The 20,330-nt window shown below is 51.7% G+C and overlaps 1 protein-coding gene across 4 annotated transcripts; it reads right to left on the bottom strand.

Annotated features, from left to right (window-relative positions):
* Positions 1-672: 672 nt before the first annotated feature.
* On the bottom strand, positions 673-20,128 carry AKAP1 (A-kinase anchoring protein 1). Of its 4 annotated transcripts, none has more exons than XM_050321901.1 (13): positions 20,035-20,128; positions 19,959-19,985; positions 9,269-10,402; positions 8,661-9,225; positions 6,948-7,081; positions 6,317-6,443; positions 5,640-5,770; positions 5,377-5,554; positions 4,543-4,693; positions 3,834-3,901; positions 2,781-2,854; positions 2,443-2,508; positions 673-2,290 (listed from the first exon to the last, which is right to left on the bottom strand). In XM_050321901.1, the coding sequence occupies exons 3-13, from the start codon at positions 10,376-10,378 to the stop codon at positions 2,231-2,233; spliced, it is 2,664 nt and encodes an 887-aa protein (XP_050177858.1). In that variant the 5' UTR covers positions 10,379-10,402; positions 19,959-19,985; positions 20,035-20,128; the 3' UTR covers positions 673-2,230. The 4 variants fall into 4 exon arrangements, with proteins under 4 accessions (XP_050177858.1, XP_050177857.1, XP_050177856.1 ...); XM_050321900.1 differs by adding an exon at positions 13,494-13,890 and having other exon boundaries at positions 19,959-20,107; XM_050321899.1 differs by having other exon boundaries at positions 19,959-20,119.
* Between the last annotated feature and the right edge of the window lie 202 nt (positions 20,129-20,330).

Genomic DNA, 20,330 nt, shown 5'->3' with positions numbered 1-20,330 from the left:
TTGGGGATGCTGATGGATTTAAGAGCAGCACAACCCCCTCCAAACCCCCACAGCCCCATCCCCGAGGTCTGATGGGGCACAAAACACCACTGCCCCGTCTCAGAGAGGGGGATGCAAACACAACTCCCTTGTTGCAACCTCCCCTGGTCCTTTTTTGTCCTGTGTATTTTCCCCTGCTCTTTTCCAAGCAGTCCATATTCAACTCCCCCAATCTCTGCAAACCCATTTGCTTTTGTTCGCAACATAAAAAAACCCCAAACCTAAATTATCCTCCCCCCCACTCATTAATGTGTCTGTATAGGCTGAGAGCTGTGACTTTCAGGAAGAAGAGATGTCTGTTACCTGCCAACACCTCCTAATTTCAGTTCATCTCACCCCACACTGCTCTGTTTCACTAAGGCTTAAAAGCCAGGCAGCTCACGACACAAACAGGGAACAGGATGTTCTTCCGTACTGCAGAGCCAGAAGAAGGCAGGAGATGTGGAGCCAACACCAGGAGAGCTGCAGATTCCCAACTTTGACACCCCTCAAAGCAAGGGAAAGCACCAAAATTAAGACAAGTTAAACTTTTTCAGGAACAGAAAGCAACAAATCCATCCCCCTGGGTGCAGCCCAAGGGCTCCAGGGCTGCTCTAATGCAGGCAGGAAATGAAGGCTCTTAAGTCATCACAGTTTGATTAAGATGGCTTAAAATTCGAGCTTTAATTGAAATGGAAAGAAAAATTCCAAAAGGATATATTTTTTTAATAGATCTGAGTTACCAAATTTTCATTGGATGCTCCTGCAAACATGAACATTTAATCAGAAGCGCCAAATAGGGGAGAACTCCAAGAAAGGATAAAACCCTTCCATATCAGGGGGATTGGACCTAAGGCTTGTGCAGGTAGCTGTCCAAAGGTGTGATGCACTGGCACCTTAACTCACAGGATGTCAGCACATCCCTGACTCACCTGAAACAGCTTCTGAGGACTGACTACATCAACATTTTTCTGGCAAGTATCTTCTCTACCAGCAATAAATCCCAGCTGAATCCATATCTAAAATGATACACATTAGAGGGCATGTCTTTAAGAGCATTAAGTCAGCTTAAATTACTTGAGCAAAATTTTAAATATATAATAGAAATCTAAAAAGGAGCAACAAAAAAAACTGAGAGAGAACACCACTGCAAGAGTAATGCCAAGTTATTACTTTTTTTTTTTTTTAAACAGATCTGTACAGCAACATAGCAAAGGATGCAGCGATCACAATTCCAACCAGACAGCAACCTAGGGGGGGACACTAATCCTGATACAGCAGAGCTGAAACACTCCCAACATTTGGATGCTCCAAATTATTTGGCTACCCTAATGCACTCCAAACCAGTTCTACCTATATAGGACATTTTGGTGTGAAAAAGTTTCTGTAAAGTTCCCTTTGTTTCCAGTGTTTTTTCTTGTACAAAATATTACAATGATTTTTCTTTTATATATATTTACAGACTTGCACAGCTAGAAAAATATAAACTACAATTGGGCTTGGCAAGCAGTTCTTTTCTTTAAATACGTGACATTTCAGGGCAAAAACTGTAGTGGTAACATATCCTGCACTCCGAGCCCCTGCACGGAGAGCAGACGAAGCCTAAAATCCATGATTGCAGGGGGACAGGTGCCACGGTGAGCGCAGCGGCCGCGATTCATCCACCTCCCGGCGCGAGGAAGACACAAGATGAATGATGTTTGTGCGGGTTAGTGGCACAACGGAGAAAAATCCATAACTGAACATTAAATTCCTTAATAACAACCATTAATTACAGAGGCAGAGCCTGTTAAAAAAGGACAACCGATGTAACTTTTAGAAAGAGCAGACACCGAGTTCGCGGGGCGCGACAGAGCCGGAGCCAAACCGCAGTTACCGATTCGGGGCCTTGCCTCCAGCCGGCCCCCAGGTCTGAAGGGTTTTTTCCATTCAACTTTTGAGCAGAGGCCAGGGAGGACTTTTTGCTTTAAAGCTACAGTATCTGTCATTATGGCTTTGAACACCCCCTTTCAGGAGATGAGGTATCTGTTCTACTGAAATCGTAACAGTTGAGTAAAACATGTTTCAATGGACCACAAAACTCCATAGGCAGGGCAGGTGTAAACGGGTCTTCTCAGGGGAAGTTGCCAAACCAAATTGTAACAGTGCAAAACAAGATTTTTTTGTCTTTTGTTTCTCTGCAGAAAGAGTTGTCAAGGCATCTGGGACATCGCTAGTAGTCAAGCCACCGAGCAAACCCTCTTTCCACCAGAGTCCTGTTTATTGACACTACCTAAAGGGAGGGGAAAAAAAAACCAAAAAAAAGAGTAGATAAGTGAACAAACCACAGGAAGAAACATTAACAAGTTTATCACTATGAACTCGCTGTTGCTGATTAGGGAGTTTTCAACAGTACTGAAAAAATAGGTATGTCGATATACCCACCTCATCTCCCATCAGGCTCCACAGCTGTATCAGCGGCAGCCCCGTGACACTGTCGTAATTTGTGACCTGGAAACAGAAAAACCTAAGTGTGCAGCACTTCTGGTCCTAATTCACTTACATGGACAGCTACAGCCACTACCAGAAGCACTTCAGCACCCAGTCCCGAGCAGAGCTGATGGGATTTTTCAGCCCCGGGATTTCCCAGGAGCCTTGCCCAGCAGCCAGGCTGATGGGGTCTGGATTTGGGTTTTATTACAAGACAGAGAGTGTGCCAGGGGCAGAGAGGACACCAGCAGCCGTCCCACCAGCAACAAGACTTCCCCAGACACCTCCTGTACCTGTGCCACGAGGACAGCACCTCTGGTCATCTCACTGACAGCAGCGTCGGCTTCCGAGGAGAAGTGATCCTCGTCTGTGGACAGAGAGCAGGAGAGCACAGATGAGACCTTCCCTGGGCTTTAAAGGCCAGCAGGGACTGTTGAGCTCATCTCCTCTGGCCCCTACAGACTCTGGGCCAGGGAACACCCACCCCTGGCTGCAGTGCCGGCTGAAGCCATGGGTGCTGCAGCCCCGCTGCGGGGAAAGGATGAGGAGCTTCCCACAGCCACCAGCTGTGAAAGCGTGGACAGAGTGGCTGAGGAATTTAGGAGGCTTTAAAGACAGCATTTCTGCAGTACCTCTGAGCTGCCATTAATGTTTTGAACCTCAATAAACTAAGCCCAGGTCCCTCAGGACTTGCCTGACCCCACACTGGGAACTCAGAAGTGTTTGTAACTCGTGGCATCCTGCCAGCCAAAAACCCCATGGGGAAACCTGACCCCCACTCCTCCAGCCACCCCTTCCCTGCCAGAAGGGCAGCTCTCACACACCAATACAGCACCCACCTCCAACACCAGGAGAAAACAAAAAAGCAAATCAAAGTGTTCCTAGGCAGTGGCTGACATTCTCCCAGTGCTTGCAGGCTTGGCTTTTGAACACAGAACTATACAAATCAGTCATTTTGGGAGGAAAATGTCAGGTATTTGTCTGCAGATTAAAAACTAAGTTTGCATTCACAGTGACTCTATGACAGAAGAATTAGAGCAGTTACAGCTACTGCACCTACACCCTGCCAGTCCTGCCAACTTCCTGCTTACGACAGTAATTCATTCTCCTCTCCAAGCAGGAAAAAGCCTGGACATTTATCATCTTCCCCCTGCACTCTGACAGGTTATGCCATGCTAGCACATTTAGAAGAATACAATACAATTTTTCCAGTCCTTCCTCTTGTCACATCCAATTGCACTGGCAATAGGAGGGGGAAGGTTTTGACAAAATCATGGCTTGGACACAGCTGGCATCCACGGAAACCTGCAGGAGAAGTGCCAATGGTACATCGAGAGCTCCATTACCTGAAAGTGGCACCACATTGTCTAGTAAAACTTCTGCTCCTTGGAAAGGTAGTGTTAAAAAATCAGACCTTAAAGAAAAGAGGATCAATCAGTAAGAACATGGCTTTTAAGTTACTTCTGCATTCTTTGAGGTGACATTGATTAATCAATTGCTCTGACAGGAACTCAGTTTTAAATTAACGACAGTCAAATTAAAAAAAAAACCTGAAACATCAGACTGGTCTCCCAGCAATCTCAGAGCAGCAATAAATTGTTTGATTAACATGCCAAGTTGGATCAGGCTCCAAGCCAAACCCACGTCCACCAGGGAGGCTGTGCTGCTTGTCTCCCATCTCTGGGGCACAGTCAAGTATTTAATGGGCTCGTGTAAGAAAACTCTGACCCAACACTGCTCCCCCAGCCAATGGAGTGGGGAACGAGAATTGGGAGCTTGTTCCTAACTCATCACTCAACTACACTCTGGGGCCTCCTTTTACTCAGCTTCTATACTGAAGTGTCAGAAGTTGCCATTTTCTCTCCCTCCCTCTCAGAAAGTCTTACAGGAGCTTGCTGTGCTCCCAGGAACCCACACCCACTGCTGAGAGAAACCTTTCCACCATTTCCCACTTTGGCTGTGGGAAAAGCTGTAAGAATTCAAACCATCCAGATGCCTGGGATGAGGACTTGAGCCAGATGTGGCCTCAGGCCATGGGAGAGAGGAGCTACAGACCTGATTTGCCTGAGTGTGTCGACCTTCACTTTGTCGTATCCTCCATAGTCCACGTATTTGAGCTCCACTTCATCCGTCTCTTCAAAGTAGCTGATGACTTGAGCCCGGAGCCATGCCCCATCCAGGCCTGGAGCTGCACAGATAATACCAACTGCAAAACCCCAGAGCACAGAGAAGGAAGGCTCAGGATAAGGGGATTTCCAGAAATCAGCACTTCAGGCATGAGCAGTGCTGCACAGATATCTACAGAGAACCAACAGCATCTCTCAGGCTGCTCCCACCTGCCTCCAACACCACCCACACCCCCACCAGAGCAGGCCTGCAGCTGGGACACAGGACTGGGGGATTTTATGTCAGCTCTCTGTTTGCCACCACCAAGCTGCTCTGCCCAGGTACCCAGTTCCCTTCCAGCCTGTGGACACCAAGAGCAAGGTCTGCCTCCAGAAAGGAACAAATAACCCCTTTCCACGTGATGCCTCCTTCACTGCACACCATGTGCAGGACATGGTGACAGCCAGGGACACTATGAAGGTATGGGAGTAGTTCCACACTTCGTCAGCAGAAATACCCAGATGCCAGGTTGACTGGAAATAACCTGAGACAGGTTTGATCTCACATGCAGCCAAGTGGCTGGGGAGGTACTCCAGGGATGAGCAGGGTAAGGGAGGGTAGAGCAACATCTGTACTCTGACAACAGCTTAAAGATGAGATGACAAGGGAACTATCACATTCTCATCCACTGGGAAACTTCCCATGACTAATTCAGGGACAAGAGGCTTTGACATGACCCTCGAAGTTTCTCAACTGATCAACCTGTGAGCATCCTTTACTTGCCTTCTACTGGAGTTGGCAGGGTTGGAATTTCGGGTTGGGAATAGCAGGCAAACATCTGCTGGTCGAGGCTCCGCAGGACGTGGAAGGTGGGGTGCGTGTGCTGCTGCAGGAACATGTGCCCTGCATCGACCTGGTGTGCCACGACCACCTCCACAGTGACCCCATCGGGGAGGAACAGCTGCCACGGGGAGGAAAGGAACTGTCAGCAGTGCTGATGGGAACCCAGGCCTCAGCCACAGCACAGCCAGCACGCTGGGACTCACCCAGGCAGAAACCAGGAGGGAATGAAGCGGCACCGGCATGGGGGGAGGTAGGGTGTAGATGTTGGTGAGACACAGCTCTTTGAACTTCTTGCCAATCAGGCTCAGGGCTTTTTCTACTTGATGCGAGGTCCCTGGAAGGTGAAAATCCCACACAAAGTCTGCAGCAAGGACAAGCTGAGGACAGCCCCAGCCCTGTCACATGAAAGAACACAACTACCAGGAGCCTCTTTGCTACATCAGCAGTGCAAATTTTAACAGACCGGTCGTGTAACCTGGTACCAGACCAGACTGCCAGGTCTCAGTTCCAACAGCCAGTACAAATCCCATTCACTGGCAGATATTTTTCAGGCACAATGAATCTAACACCTTCCCAGCCCAGGCTGCATTTGCTGATGCCCAGCTCACAGCTCCTCCTGCAAGCCTGACGGGATCCTGCTAAAGGGGTCGCTTAAACTGCAGCAGCCAAAGATGCTAAAACGCATTCCCAGCTCTAGGATTGAGGTTCCTGTGCCACAGCACAGGTGACCTGGCACATACCTCTGCTGCAACAGCGCTGAGCAGAGAAGTGCTGTAAAGCACTAGACTCAAAGCCACTAAATCCACTCAAATTCTTCACCCATTTAATCAAAGCCCCCAAGCTACACATCAGACCATGAACAGACACACACTGCACTCACCTTCGATGTGACAGACTTGGGAGTCACGGAAGTAAGGTAGTGTTGAGACATAAATTTTGGCACCGGACGTTTGCCTCAAGTAGCTCATAAATCTCCCTTGTTTGCCAATCAAACGGCCAACTAATTCCTGTGTGAAAGGGACAAGAGAGCAACAGTCAGGAAGAGAAATGCAGGTCAGACATCACTGTTCTCTCTGGCTTGTATCACCCACATTCCCAATTGCTGTAGCACAGGCAGGATAAACATAGGGCAGTGCTGGGCCAGTGCAGAGTTCAGCTGGTCTGTGACGAATCCAGGTAGATACAGACCAGTAAGCACAGCTCATTTGGAGAGGTCCCCTACTTTTAATACCTGTGCACCCTCCAAGCCTCCTGAATGCTTTCAAAGCACGGACCCACAGACTGGGTAGAAAATAAGTCCAACAACCACCATTCCCCCGGGGATGGTCCTGGAATGCTGCACCTTTCCCGCTGTGCGCTGGTTCTTCACTCCTCCTAAAGGCAGCTCAGTGCTTTGGTCCTGCTGCATTCAGTGCTATCTCCCCGGGATGGCACCAACCCAGTACCACACTGGGAGCACCAGGAGGGGGCTGGGCAGGGCAGGATGCACGAGCAGGCCAGCAGCTGGTTACCTTTGGGACCTCGATCTCCCAGATGACAAAGTCGGGCTTGCTGGATCCTCCTTCCAGCTTGGCGTTCTGGCGAGCCACCGTCTTCCTCATGGCACAGCCACTGTCCACGAAATCCACGCTGTTTGCATCCGAACCTGCAAGGCAGGCACACGTGTCAGCACTCAGACAGCCCAGCTGCCACACACTGACACTCCCATCCCCACAGGAGGGGCTGCACAGTGACCCCAGTGCCAGGAGTGCCCACCAATACGGGGCCCAAATTCATCATGCGCTTGAAGAAACAAAGTGCAAGAGCTGAACTGTTTTGTTCCTAAACCACCAGCCAACAGCAGGAACACTTTCAGCTGGGAAAGGGTCAAACTCAAACATCCTCCTCCTGGCCAAATCACAGATACAGTCAAGTGCCACACGAGCTTGCTCCTTCCTCCAGATTAACAAGCAGAAGCATGAAGATCCTCACCTGTTTGCAAGTATTCAGACCCTCCAGTCAGAGACCAAAGAGAAAAATAAACCCAGCAGCTGCTTCACATTTGCCACATCTTTAAGGGTAACACAGCACAGAGGCTAAGAAAGGCAAAGGGGTCAGTTGTTGGCCATTGACATCTTAGGCAAGGGGGAGGATTTGAGTCTCACAGCCCGGGTGTGAAGGTCAGAGGGATGACCTGTTATCCAACACTGTCACCTTATCACTTTTACCTGCTGTATCCCCTCTCCCCACCCTTCAGTGTCTCAATGCAGAGCTTTCAGGCCCTGCCACCACCAGGCTCCACAACACACTCCAAGACCTTCCTGTCACACCTGCATTCACAGTGAGGCAGCACCATTCTCTCACTGGAGTTACTCCCACTAGTGAAAATGTTCTGTGGGTTCAACTTTCAATTGTTGGCAAACTCAGTCCCCATGTCTTGAACCCAGCAGCATTCCAACTGCTCTGTAGCAATTACAAGAAACATCCCCTGTCATTAAGGGCTGTTGGCACCACAGGGTCCCACAAAGGGTTTGAACATCCATCCCCAAGGTCACACAGGTTAACGTTTGCTCAGACAGCTTTGCAAGTGCTCTGCCAGGCACACACCATCCAGGATCCACAAGGCAAAAGCCACACAGACAGATGGGGGAACTCCATGAACATTGTCCCCTGTTGGGATTTCTTGGCATGCACCTACCCTTCTGAGCAAAAAGGCTTCGGGGTAATTGCTCTGCAACCAGCTGATTTTATCACAATTCATCAGAGCTCTGCCCTGGTTCATCCAGCAGCACCTCACCTGCCTCACAGCTTCCTGGCAGCAGCAGCAGCCCATCAACACAGGTAAGCACCCAGGGCTTCCTGGAGGCCACCTAAGCTGAAGTAGAACCATTTGTTTGAGCAGGTCTCACACCAGCAAGGTGCTCCCAGCCTGGCCCACATCCACACACGCTCCATTTCCCTGGGCTACTCCAGCACAGGCTCAGCTTCAGACAGTAAATGTGTGCTGAGAGGGGCCCAGCCTGCTCACCCTCTGCAGTGTCCCCTGAAGATCACCTGGCTAACACTGGACCCTACAGACATGGGAATCAGAAGAGTAAACACCTGCACATGAGGGCTCAGCATTCATCTATGGTCTGAGTTAAACATGAAGAGGATTTATTGGAAAGTGTTCCAAAGCACAAGGGTTACAGCACAGAAAATGCTTGTTCACGTGTGTTTTGTAGGAGGATTTCCAAATCCCTTACCTTCTGAGTGATCTCCATCCATCCCTGCCGCACTGCTACACTCCTGGCTGGAGTCTGGCCCATCCTCCTTCAGGATCCCATTGCTGTATGGCACTGAGCTGTCCCCAGGCAGCCCCAGAGCAGGAGGGTTTTCCCCTGGCACCAAGCTCTGCTCAGCAGACGTGTCTTGTGCTGCAGGTGTGCTCAGTGAGTCCGAGTGCTGCTCTGACGTGACAGACAGCACCGTGTTCTGCAGTGGCTCCTCTACACTCGTCCCACCTTCGGATGTGTGTGTGCTGTACCCCGAGTCCTCCAGAGCCAGACATGACTTTTCCAGTGGCCCTCCATGGTTTTCCACACGAGTCCGATCGACTCCCTGGGACTCCCTGCTCTCATGGCTCTTCACCCGACAGTCTCTCGTGTCTCCCTGACCTGGGCTGGCTGCACAGCCGTGTGCAGGACAGCTGGAACCTGCGGCCCCCTGACCCCGCTCCTCTGCCCGCGGGGGTGTGTGCACGACAGCCCTGCTCCCTGCAGCCCCGGCCTCACTCCCTGCAGCCCCGGCCTCACTCCCTGCAGCCCCGGCCTCACTCCCTGCAGCCCCCGGCCTCACTCCCTGCAGCCCCGGCCTCACTCCCTGCAGTTCCCTGCACGGGCCCCTGGCCTGGGGCAGCACCACTCCCCGCACCCACAGGTGCCTCAACCTGGCCCGCAGTGGCCTGGCAGATCCACGGGGACGCCTCGCCTGCAGAACCCGACAGCACTTCCTCAGTTGCTGCCAGAATGACCTTAGAAATGATCTGTATTGCTACTTGTTCAATTTTCTCAACTTCCTTGTCCAAACTCACGCCTCCAATCTTCTCTCCTTCCAACTCGTCTCCTTTTGGCCGTGTGTCCTCTGGACACACAGGCGCTCTAGTGATGGACTCGGGTATCTCCTCTTCCCCAGACTGCTTCAAACAGGCAGGTTCCAAACTCCCCGGTAACATCTTCACTGCAGAATCCTCATGACTTGATACAACTTCGGCTTCCTTACTGACAAAGGCTTGTGGGGCATTGGTTTCTTTCTCCAATCCCAAGCAACGGGCTGTCACAGAGCCAGTATCTGAGTGCACAACTCCTGGCATCTGCTTTTCCTCAGGGGGCTTAAACACGGACTCATCTGACTGCTCTGCATTGCTGATCTCCACCTTAACTCCCAAAGACTCTTGTGCCAGGGATGCTGATGGCTGCTGAGCTCGGTCTGCACTGGAGCCTGACCCGTGTGCCCGGCTCAGCTCTGCGCTCTTGGGGACGCGAGGGGGGGCAGCACGAGCAGGGGCACCGCTTCCCTCTGCAGATCCTGTCATTTCCAGTTTTTCACTGTCGTCCTCGGGGGTGCTGGGCTGAACTGTCGTTCCCGACGGGTCTGGAAGGTCCTGTGAGAGATTCGGCCTCTCGTGAGTTTGGCACAGAGGAGAGGGCGTCGTCGAGCCCGCGGGCAGCAGGAGGGGCGAGGCTGGGTGCTCCAGGAATTCCTCCTGCGACAGATGGGGCTGTCTGCGAGGGACACACGCTTCTGCTTTGGGTGCTGAACCACTCTCTGGTACTTCTTCCTTCTTCTCCCTTCCGATGGCTATGGCCTGTTTGTCGCGATAGCTTGCGTACTTCTTCCTCCAGGAATATATCCACCAGCAGCCGAGAAGCGCCAGCACTCCGGGAATGGCGTACGGGACGAAATTGCGGAAGCGCAAAGCCATCTTACAGAGCTTCAGCAACTATATCTAGGAGGAGAAAGAAAGTATGTTAGAATAGTCACAGGGAAGGTAACAGGAAGGCTAAAGTCTCCTGAGGTATTGCCATTAGCATAAACAGGCTCGTTTTCCAGCCTCTCTCAAAATTCCCATCTCTGCTCTGGCAATAGGCCACAGGACAAGATCCTGACCCAAGACCAGGGATATCTGGACATTTCTCACCATTATACTCCATGATTTCACCTCACCTCACCTTTGCACCTAATTTCCCCCTGTTTCTCCAGCCTCTCGGCTGCAGGTCAGTCCTGCCCCCAGCACAGCAGGTTTTTCAGCACTGGGTTGGGCTCAAGCCCAGCTGTACCACAACATTCCATGACGGGCCTGACACATGGCAGGGCTCCCCAGCTCTCCCCTTGAAAGGCAGCATCCCATGCCCCAGAGTTCCAGAGTTTGACAACACACACTTCTCTAAAACCTTAGGAACCCAGCTCCAAAGTTTGTTCTCCATCCAAACTCACTGCCCTGACTCCCCACAGCCAACAGCTGTCTCTTTTCCTCTAGAAAGTCTATGACTCCTTTCCCACCTGGACACCATGGAGACTCCTGACCCAGTCCTGCTCCTCTGCTTCCAAGCCTCACCTGGGTCACACAAGACAGGGCTGCCAGACCTTTCCTTTTCCTTAAGGAAAGTCTGCAGCTGGAATGCAAAGCTAAACAGTTACCACATCCCAAACAGCCTTGCTGTAAAGCACTTAAAGTTTATATTTTCACTGTGCAGGAATTAAAGCAAAACACCACGTGTGCGAGGAAGCTTGTACAGACAGACTTGAAGCCAAACAGCCCTCGAGGCTCCTGCCAATGAGCAACAAAAATAAAGATTGTTTGCAGGAGATAGCGACATCCCAGAAATGGGAACCACGCACTGGAAAAGAGCATTATCTGGTCCCTCTTTAGAAGCATGATACTTCTATGAGAAGAGAGGACAATCAAGGCAGTTTGCCCAGTGCTTAGTCTGTCTCAACCGTAAAAACCCCTTCTGTTATCAGAGCAAGTGTCCCAAGTGCAGCTCCCACTCCTTCAGGCCGTGATCTTCACCAGCAGCTGATTACATTCTAGCTGGGGGACACAACCGTGCCTCCCTCGGGCTCAAACCGAGTGTCAGAGCTCAGATAATTCAATATTCACTCCAGATTCTCACCTCCAACCCACAGGTGCGACCACACAACCTCATCCACGCTCCCTCAGACCCAGCCTCGCTCCCACACCGCTTCCTGCAGAGCCCGCACAATGAGGCGCAGAGTGAGGGACTGGAAACCTGCCTGTTCGATCCCAAACTAAAGGTCAGCTGCAGGCATGATTTAAGGAGTTCAGTAATATCCCAGGACATCACAAATGAGGCATTTATGTTGTTCTACACAGGAAATTTGAATGTGTTCACTGGACATTTGTGTATGATTAAATAAACTGGATAACTAAGAAGTAACCAAATTCCAGTTATTCCCAGCCAGCTGTATGCACTGGGGAGCAGCACTCACTGCTCAGGGTAAGCCTTCTGTTAGTGGTAACATCTGGGATTTGGAATTAAAAACCCAACAAACCTATGTAATAACGGGGATGTTTGGTTTTTGCAAGTGGAAAGGGTGAAGCCTGTACACCCCCAAGACAAAAGGTCTCCGTTTATGCTGCCCAGCACAATGGCACATTGTGAGCCACCACAAGGGCTCATCTGCTGTGCACTGAAGTTGTTGTAATTAATGCAGAACTACCCTACAAGCTGTCTCACAGGCACACCACAAACCCAAATTAAAGTAGCTCACATAAGTCCATTCCCAGCAAGCATTCCTGATTAAACAGACAGCCCTTTTATTATCTGATTCCCTACTAAGTTGCACCAACTGTTCAAACAATCATCCCACACAGCTCTGCAGCACAGGGAGACAGTCACAGGATGCCCCACATAGGGACAGGTTTGTCCCAAAGTCTGGCAGACAAAACAGTTCTAAGAGTCATTTTGAACATTATCATTTAGGATAAAGATCTGCACTCCTTTGTGATATTTGGATGAGTGGGGACTGCTGGATTAGCTGACAGCTCCTTGCGACGCTCATTAAATTCCATGTTTTTAATTTACTATTTTAGCCAGAGCTCCATCACTACCAGTGATGGTGTTAAATGAGAATTCCACATCCTCCCATCAGCTAGAGCAGGATGAAAGGCAGTGACTGAGTGTGAGATGCCAGCAGACATCCTGGAGTGCTGGGTTGGCTGGGGAACAGCTGACACCACCAAACATCTCCTCGCACAGACGCCCAGGAAGGCTCGGGCGGGCGGCTCTTGCAATGCCGGTCACGGCAGGGCTGTGTGCGGTGCCCGAGGATGGCTGAACCCGCCCAGCCACAGCTCCTGACACGGCTTCTCCCTCCCTTCCTCCCCACGAGAGCTCCCACAGCCCACAGACACTTCCCAACACGTTCAGGAGCGACCAAGCCACCTCTCTGCTGCCAACCTGACAGCCAGTCCAGGAGTGCAGGGGCACCGGGATCATTGGAACGCACGGGGGGAAGAGAGCCTGGGATTTTCCTGCCAGCAGCAGAACAGAAAATGGCAACTTGTCAAATCACATGCCCTCAAGCACTGCCAAGTGGGAGGGAGCCTGGCCCAGCAGGCCCTGCACTCTCTGGGCAGGAGGAGCCAGCTGGGAAGCACAGCAGCTCCAGAGGCTTTGGACAGGAGAGGAGCAGCTTTGCAGGAGGCAGAATCAGCAGGAAGCACTGGATCCCCAGCACTGTTCCCAACAAGCAGGGTCCCGTCAGTCCTGCACCAAAAATAGTGGAGCTCGCACACTGTATGTGCTCAACCCACCACCAGCCACTTCCACTTCCCTCTGGCATGCCAGGAATCCCCCCTAAATGTCACACCTTGTGTCATGGCAGGGCTGGAGAGCTGCAGGCAGCACATGAGACTTTGACTTGCTAAATAATCCCCACAGCGGGTCAGGATGGGATTAAGGGGAGAGTGGGGGTCAGTCAGCTCTCCAAATCTGTGCTCTGACTTGATTTATGGAAAACTCCTGGTAAAGTGCAAGGAGATGAGGACAAGAAAGAATGCACACATTACCTACCTTAGAAAAAAAGCCAAGGACAGTCAACTTACTCTACTTGTTCACATTAGAGCAGTTCAAAGCCACCTTGTTTCCTGGCCAGGACACAGAGCCCTTCAGCACACGCAGCCTTATAAGGTTAGAAATGTTTGCAGCACGAGGTTCCCAGGGAAGTCAGATAATTCATTCTCAGCGTCCGAGAGGAGTTCAGCAAGCACTCGCTCCAGAATTTCAGGGCTTTCCACGCCCAAGGAGGTCTGTTCTGAGGGCAAGCTGCTTCGAGTCTCTCCCAAGAGAGAGGCCAGGATGACTCCCAAGTGACTGAGCCCCCATTCTCTGCAGGGACCCCTCAGCGCTGCCGGTCCCGGCTCCTCCGCTTCCCTCTGCCCCAGCACTTGAGAGGCTACGCTTCCAAACCCTGAAAGCAGTGGAAATCGAGGCTGGAATTAAAGCCTGTCCCGAAGGATCACAGAGCAAAGGAGCAGGCAGCTAAATTGGAAATGCAGCTTCAACAGCAAGGCCAGGACACCTCCCAACAAACCCTATAGTTAGCGATGCAGCACTCGGGAAATAAATACTATCTGGGTGAAAGAGAACTGGACAGCCTGGCATGGTTCAAACTAAATGGGACCACGTGGGCTTTTAAAATTTTCCATGCTAAAAATAACTAGTAGCACATGCTCTGCCTTATAGGAGGCATAAGAACAGGAGTTGACAAAAACCTAAAGAACCAGAGGCCCTACTGTTAATCTTAAAATAAGAAAAGCTGCTGCACAGAAACAGACGCAAAGGCTTACATAACCCAGCCCTGGCATGAGGCGTTTTCATCGAAAGTTGAATTGGCAGGTGGCACTGCCTTATCCAACTGCAGCTTCTTCGGGTTTCATACAGGATGAAGGAGGCAGAACTTGCCCCACGGAGGGACCTTCTGCCAGGTCCTGCTGCAGAGTGTGTGGTTCCAGCAGGAGAGCACAGGGGCTTTCTGCATGCAGGGCACATCCCCAGGGCTGACGGTACAGGAGGCAGCTGTGGAGCCACAGCAGCCTGCCAGCCCTGGCATCACACGCTGCAGATCAGGGTGTCTGTCCCTTGGCCACCAGACTTTACAGCCTTTCCCACCCTTCCCCTGCCTAGCCTGGAGTTCCACCATCAAACCAAACGTCAGCCAGAGCCAGGAGCTCAGGCAACATGACTCAGGAGCTACAAACACCCCGAGACAGGCAGGAGCCAGGCCTCCAAATCTCAAACTGCGTGACACCTATTTTAAAAAGAAGCCAACAGGGAAGTTTCTGTATACTTAACTAATTAAAGGTAGGTGTTCTGCAGCAATTTCTGCTTCAAACACCAGTACTGAAAGACTAGAACAGCAAGAGATACCCCTTTAACAACACCATCTTTTCACAGGCCAGTGAACAGGGGCTATGAGCTCAAGAAACAGGCTGCTCTGCAAATGAAAAGCCACTAATGAAGCCACTCCACAACCTTAAAATACTTAAGAACCAGCAGTCTCCTATTTGCAAAAGCATAAATTGTGACTTAAGTAAAAGGCTGAAAAAGCTGATTGATGTAGAGCTGAACTAGTGCTCTGGAGCAAGAAACACCACCAACACCAGGCTGCCTTTTATCTCCAAGATAAAAACTGCCTTCAGTGTAGTCAGCTTCAGTGATGTTCCCCCAAGAGCTCACTGCCCCCTCACAGCTGGACAACCCCTGCCACATTCATTGATGGTTCTGTGTGTTCTCCTAACTCAGGAGCCAAACCCTGGCCCCGCACAGCTCCAGCAGCATTAAAGCCAACACAGGACTCAGAACTGTTCCTATTTATTTACACACTCAGAAGCAGAGGTTTACAATAAAAGCATCAGTGCTTTTATTGTAAAAGCATCAGTGCTTTTATTGTTAAAAAACCCCAATCTGCAGGGTTTTTTTAACAGATGTTTTGGAAACCAAGAAGTTCACAGAGACACAAACTCTGACCCACAGCAGCCCTCACCACACTTGGCCCCACAGAGTCAGCCCAGGCCCCGAGGGCTCCTCCTGCTCTGCAATAATGAACAGTTTGTAATTGATATTAACCCTATCAGGTCATCAAGCTCCATACTGCACTTTCTATCTTATTACTCCCTGCTCCAGTTGTTTCATTATTTATGGTTTCCTCACCCCAGGTAGTGTCTCCCTGTGAATCCTCTGCTGCAGAGGGAGGCACGAGAGCTTTTTCCCTGTTTTCCCAGAAGGGTCCCTCAGATACTTCAGCAAACTTCAGAAATGGCTTCTGCACCACTTCACCACTACCCCCACAGTACAGGCAAAGCAGCCGTTATTACCTTCATAACTTACCAACATATTGCAAAAATCTGGACTTGGAAAAAATTTTATCATCTTTCATTCTTTCTGCATTGCCACACGGGCTGGAGAATATAACTAACTATTTTCCAGAATTTCGAAAAAAAATACATTAAATACTTAGCATTTTGTGTTCCCTTCTACACCAAAGAAGCCAGTGCAGCCCTTGCTCTGGGCAACACAGGGTAGTGGCCATTCCAGGTACAGATTATAAATTCAAACTTCAAAGCAACCATCCAAGTCAAATGCCTTGCATCTCTATCAACTTCCACAAACCTGAGACTAAACTAACCAAGGGCTTCCAACATACTCTGCACACAGGACAGAAAACACCCGTGTTTTCAAGGAGACAGGACAGCGAGGTTCACATCACAACACGCTGATAGTGCCGCAGGAGACAGCGAGCCAGGAGAGGCACCGAGACCAAACAGCTCTCAGGTACGTGGGGGCAGCAGCCAGCCCTGCTCACTGCAAGGACACCTTGGCAAACAGCTTCCCAAAACAACACTGCGCCAGGCTCGCACAGGACAGCACAAGCCTCGTGCCCAGGGCCTGGCAAGAAGCTGCAGAAGAAGTTTGTCTCCTTCCCAGAGAGCAGGACAGCAAACAGCAGTGAGGAAGGTGCCCTGCATTGTCTGTGCTGGGGGGCACTCAGACTGAGAGCAGGGAGGTCACTTGTGTGCATGAACAAGCGCTCCAAGGAGCCACTCGAGACCTAATCAGACAGAGACACGTTCACTGTGAGCAGGCAGCATCCCCAGCCATGCCTGGATCACACTGAGGGGCAGCTCTCACAGCACAGCCTCCCCTGCACTGCAAGCTGCCTCCTCTCCTCAGCTTTGGCAGCCCCTTTCAAAAAGCAAAGCCAAGACACAGATCAAATGACCTTCCTACAGTCACATGGAGCTGAAGGAAACACAAGGAATGGAAAAAAGGATTCCAGCTGGAGAGAGGGGAGCCCACCTTCTCTAACAGGCAGCAAGCACTCCATTCGACTTGAAATACTTTGGGGAAGGGATGTGCTAATTTCTTTCCTGCACCCATGAACACCAAAGAATTCTTCCTACCCCTGCATTTCAACAAGAAATCCAAATACAAGTCCAAGTTCATAGCAAAAAGAAGCTCCTCTCTAAGGAAGTGGAAACCACAGGATTGCAGCCCTGAGATTTATGGGGATACACACTGCAAAGGGTCCCAGACCCTTCCAGTTCCCAACTCCCAGGTTTATCCCCATGCAAAGCTAAGGCCCCCAATACCAGAGGCTCATGCAAATCATGAGCCAACTGCTGCTATTTATACCCAGAGTCAAAAATCAGCCCCAGCACATGGCAGGTTTCTCATCCTCAGTGCCAGGTGGCAGCAGAGGTCAAAGGCAGGCAGGTCTGCAGCAGGGATTCGTTTGCTCAAGAATGATTTTAAGTGATCTTTTATGAAATATTCAGCTCTGCTAACAATAACGTGCAGGGCCCATAAACTGAGTCACCTTCCAGCTGACAAAGTGAAGGGGCAGCAAAGCTGGACAGAATCCACGTACTGGACAACAAAAAACTCACAGTAAAGCAGCTGAAGACAGAACACTTGAAAAAGCAGTGAGGGACATGCAAATACGTCCCCTTCTAGCAATCCCCATGAAAAACAAATGCAAAAGCTTTAATTTCCAGGAGATATTAAACACCTGCTGAATAAAATAGCTTTTTCAGACTATCTGAGCATGGCTGCCTGAAATTAATCATCACTTCACGAAGTCTAACCAGCTATTTGCATTAAGAGCTCCACAGAAGCACTGTAGTTAGAAATCAGGATTTTAAAAGGGCTAATCATTAGATCTGAAACATGAAACAATTATAAGTAATTAATGCTGTAATTAATGCTTTTTTATTAGTTCTAGATGTTGCTAAGGGCAACTGGGATATCAGCCTTGATCCTATTACAGTCTCCTTGGACACTAGAAATACCTTAAATCGTTTCTTCACAGCAGTGAAGTGCACATTAACGGTGAGAAGCAGGGATAAGTGGGGTATGTTGCTTTTAAAGCATCATGCTCTTCAGATAACTGCTACTGCAGAAGTGCACTCGCTCTGCAATCCCCCCACAGCCAGCCTGCAATGTTTTCAAAATGAACACCAGAGTCTCAACATCATAAATCAACTGTTGCTGGCTCAGAGAGCCTTGGCTGCAATTCTCCAGCAAACTCCTGCCCCAGTTAACTCCACAGGGAATCTGCAGGAGCTGGGGGCTGACGCACCGTGGTGGGTCTGGGCTGCAGGTACCCTCACCTCACACCCTGGGCAGTGAGGGGAATTCCTGTTGCCTCACTTCAGGCACTGTGAGGTGTCCAGGTTAAAGCCAAGGCTTTCCAGGCAGCTGATGATTTTCAGTATTAGTGTCTCAGAGCATGTCCAGAGATCTCTAAAAGGAATATGGTTCCTAGATGGGTTTCTAAACCCAACGTGAATAAGGAGAGCACTCCTAAGTAAGAAACAGCTACTAACACACATAAGAATTGGGTTCCTGCAGTGCCATCCACACAGACCCTCCAGCCCTAATACCACTTTTCATGTCTGAGAGCAAACAGCCTGTTGTAGAAGACACTGGTGAGAGACTGACCTTCATAAACCCCACGAGAGCTCTTCAAAGTCCTTAGAGCTCAATGAAACATTGAAGCAGAAGCTGAGGGACTGTCAGGTGAGCGGGACCAGGACATGAGTGCTACAGTTAAGAGGGTGGATTCCATCACACTTCAAGCATAGCTCAAGCTCTACAGGATTCTCAGCCCTTTTAACTTACTCAGAAGTTGTCGTTTCCCCCAGCACACTGTGCAGCACGCGGGAGCACACCCTGAACTGAGGAGATGCTCCTAATGGAGCTGTGCTGCCCCTTTCCACAATCACAGCTCCAGGGGCATTACTGCAGGACAAGCACAGCAGCTCAGCAGATGCCTGGACAGTCCTTCACCCTTCACACGAGCAGCTCATTAAAGGAGGAGGAGGCTGAGTGACCTGAACTGGGTCACACAGGGACCCCGGCCGCCCTCAGCTCCCAGGGAAGGGCCGTGGCCCCTCGGGAGCTGTGCTGCTCTCCCACACCCCACGTGCTTTCCCCGGGCTGTGCTGGTAGATCATTCACAACCACAACGCCAGCCGGAGGAGAGCAGAGTTGCACCCGTGCAACACCTTCCCCACAACCACCCGAGACAAAGTCCAGGGCCCGGCAGGTGCAGCACAGCCCTGCGGACACGGAACGGCCCCATCCCTGCCATCCCATCCCTCAGTTCTTCCCTGCACAGGCTGCGGTCAGCTCCGTGTCCTGCCGTTCGGGATCAACCTCGTGAAGAGGCTGCCTGTCTGTTCTGGGATTGTTCTGGCATTGCTGCTTTATGGATTGCGATGATACAGAACGTGGCAAGCACAGAGCAGACTGCCCAGTTCTGGAACACGAGTAACTCAGATCTCACTGGCTTCAAGGAGGAAGGAGAAGGAAAAACAAAAGAACAAAACAAGTCGAACAACAAGGATTCTCCCAGGAAAGCAAGGCTCTCCAAACATCACTTCCTCAGTAGCAACACAATTTAATTCCTTTGCTCCTGACTGTGTTCCAGGCTGGCTTACAAACAAAAGGAGTCACAGCAATGCATTATAAGTTTGCTAATAACAGTTTTTACGGCCATTACCATAACACAGGCGAGGCTGGCCGGACCAGACTCACGGCAGACAACACGGGCTGCCTCAGCCTGCACCGCCCGAGCCAGCCCCGGCCTCACGGGGCGGCCACGGCGGGGCCGGGAGGGTCAAACACACGAACCACCGCCAGGCTCAGCAGTGCCGCTCGCCCCCCGCACCCTGCCCCGCACCCTGCCCCGCACCCTGCCCCGCACTGGGCCCCGAGCGGCGGCACCGGCACAGCCCGAGCCGTGCCCGCGGCACGACCCGCCCCGGCCCCCGGCCCCGCCACCGCCGGGCACCGCGCAGGGCCGGGCGCTGACCTTGGGCCGTGCGGGGCCGCTCCCGCCGCGGGGAGCACGGGCAGGGCAGGGCAGGGCAGCACCGGCGGGGGCAGCGCGGCGCGGCCGCTCCTCCGTGAGGCCCCGGAGCCCGGGCGGACGCGCGGCGCGGCCCCGCGGCGGTCCCCACGGGCGGTACTCACGGGCGGCGGTGCCGGTGTTCCCGGTGTCCCGGTGTTCCCGGTGTTCCCGGTGTTCCCGTGTCCCGGTGTTTCCGTGTCCCGGTGTTCCCGTGTCCCGGTGTCCCCGTGTCCCGCTGTCCCGGGGTCCCGGTGCTGGCCCAGCCCCACGTGCCGCCCGGCCGGGCCGCCGGCTCGGACATGCAGCGACCCCGCCCCGCCCCGGCCCGCCCCTCTCGCGAGAGCGCCGCGTCCCGCGAGAGCCGCCCGCGCGCGCGGCCCCGCCCGGCCCGGCGGCCACCTGAGGGGAACGGGACCCTTCCCGGCCTGAGGGGAACGGCACCGTTCCCAGCCCCGGCATCGCTCCTGAGGGGAACGGGACCGTTCCCGGCCTCG

Source organism: Myiozetetes cayanensis, unplaced genomic scaffold (assembly GCF_022539395.1).
Source record: "Myiozetetes cayanensis isolate MyiCay16 unplaced genomic scaffold, myiCay2020 scf27, whole genome shotgun sequence".
Taxonomy (NCBI): Eukaryota; Metazoa; Chordata; class Aves; order Passeriformes; family Tyrannidae; genus Myiozetetes; species Myiozetetes cayanensis.
The sequence above is the reverse complement of the archived record's forward strand: the minus strand, read 5'-3'. Positions and strand labels throughout refer to the sequence as shown.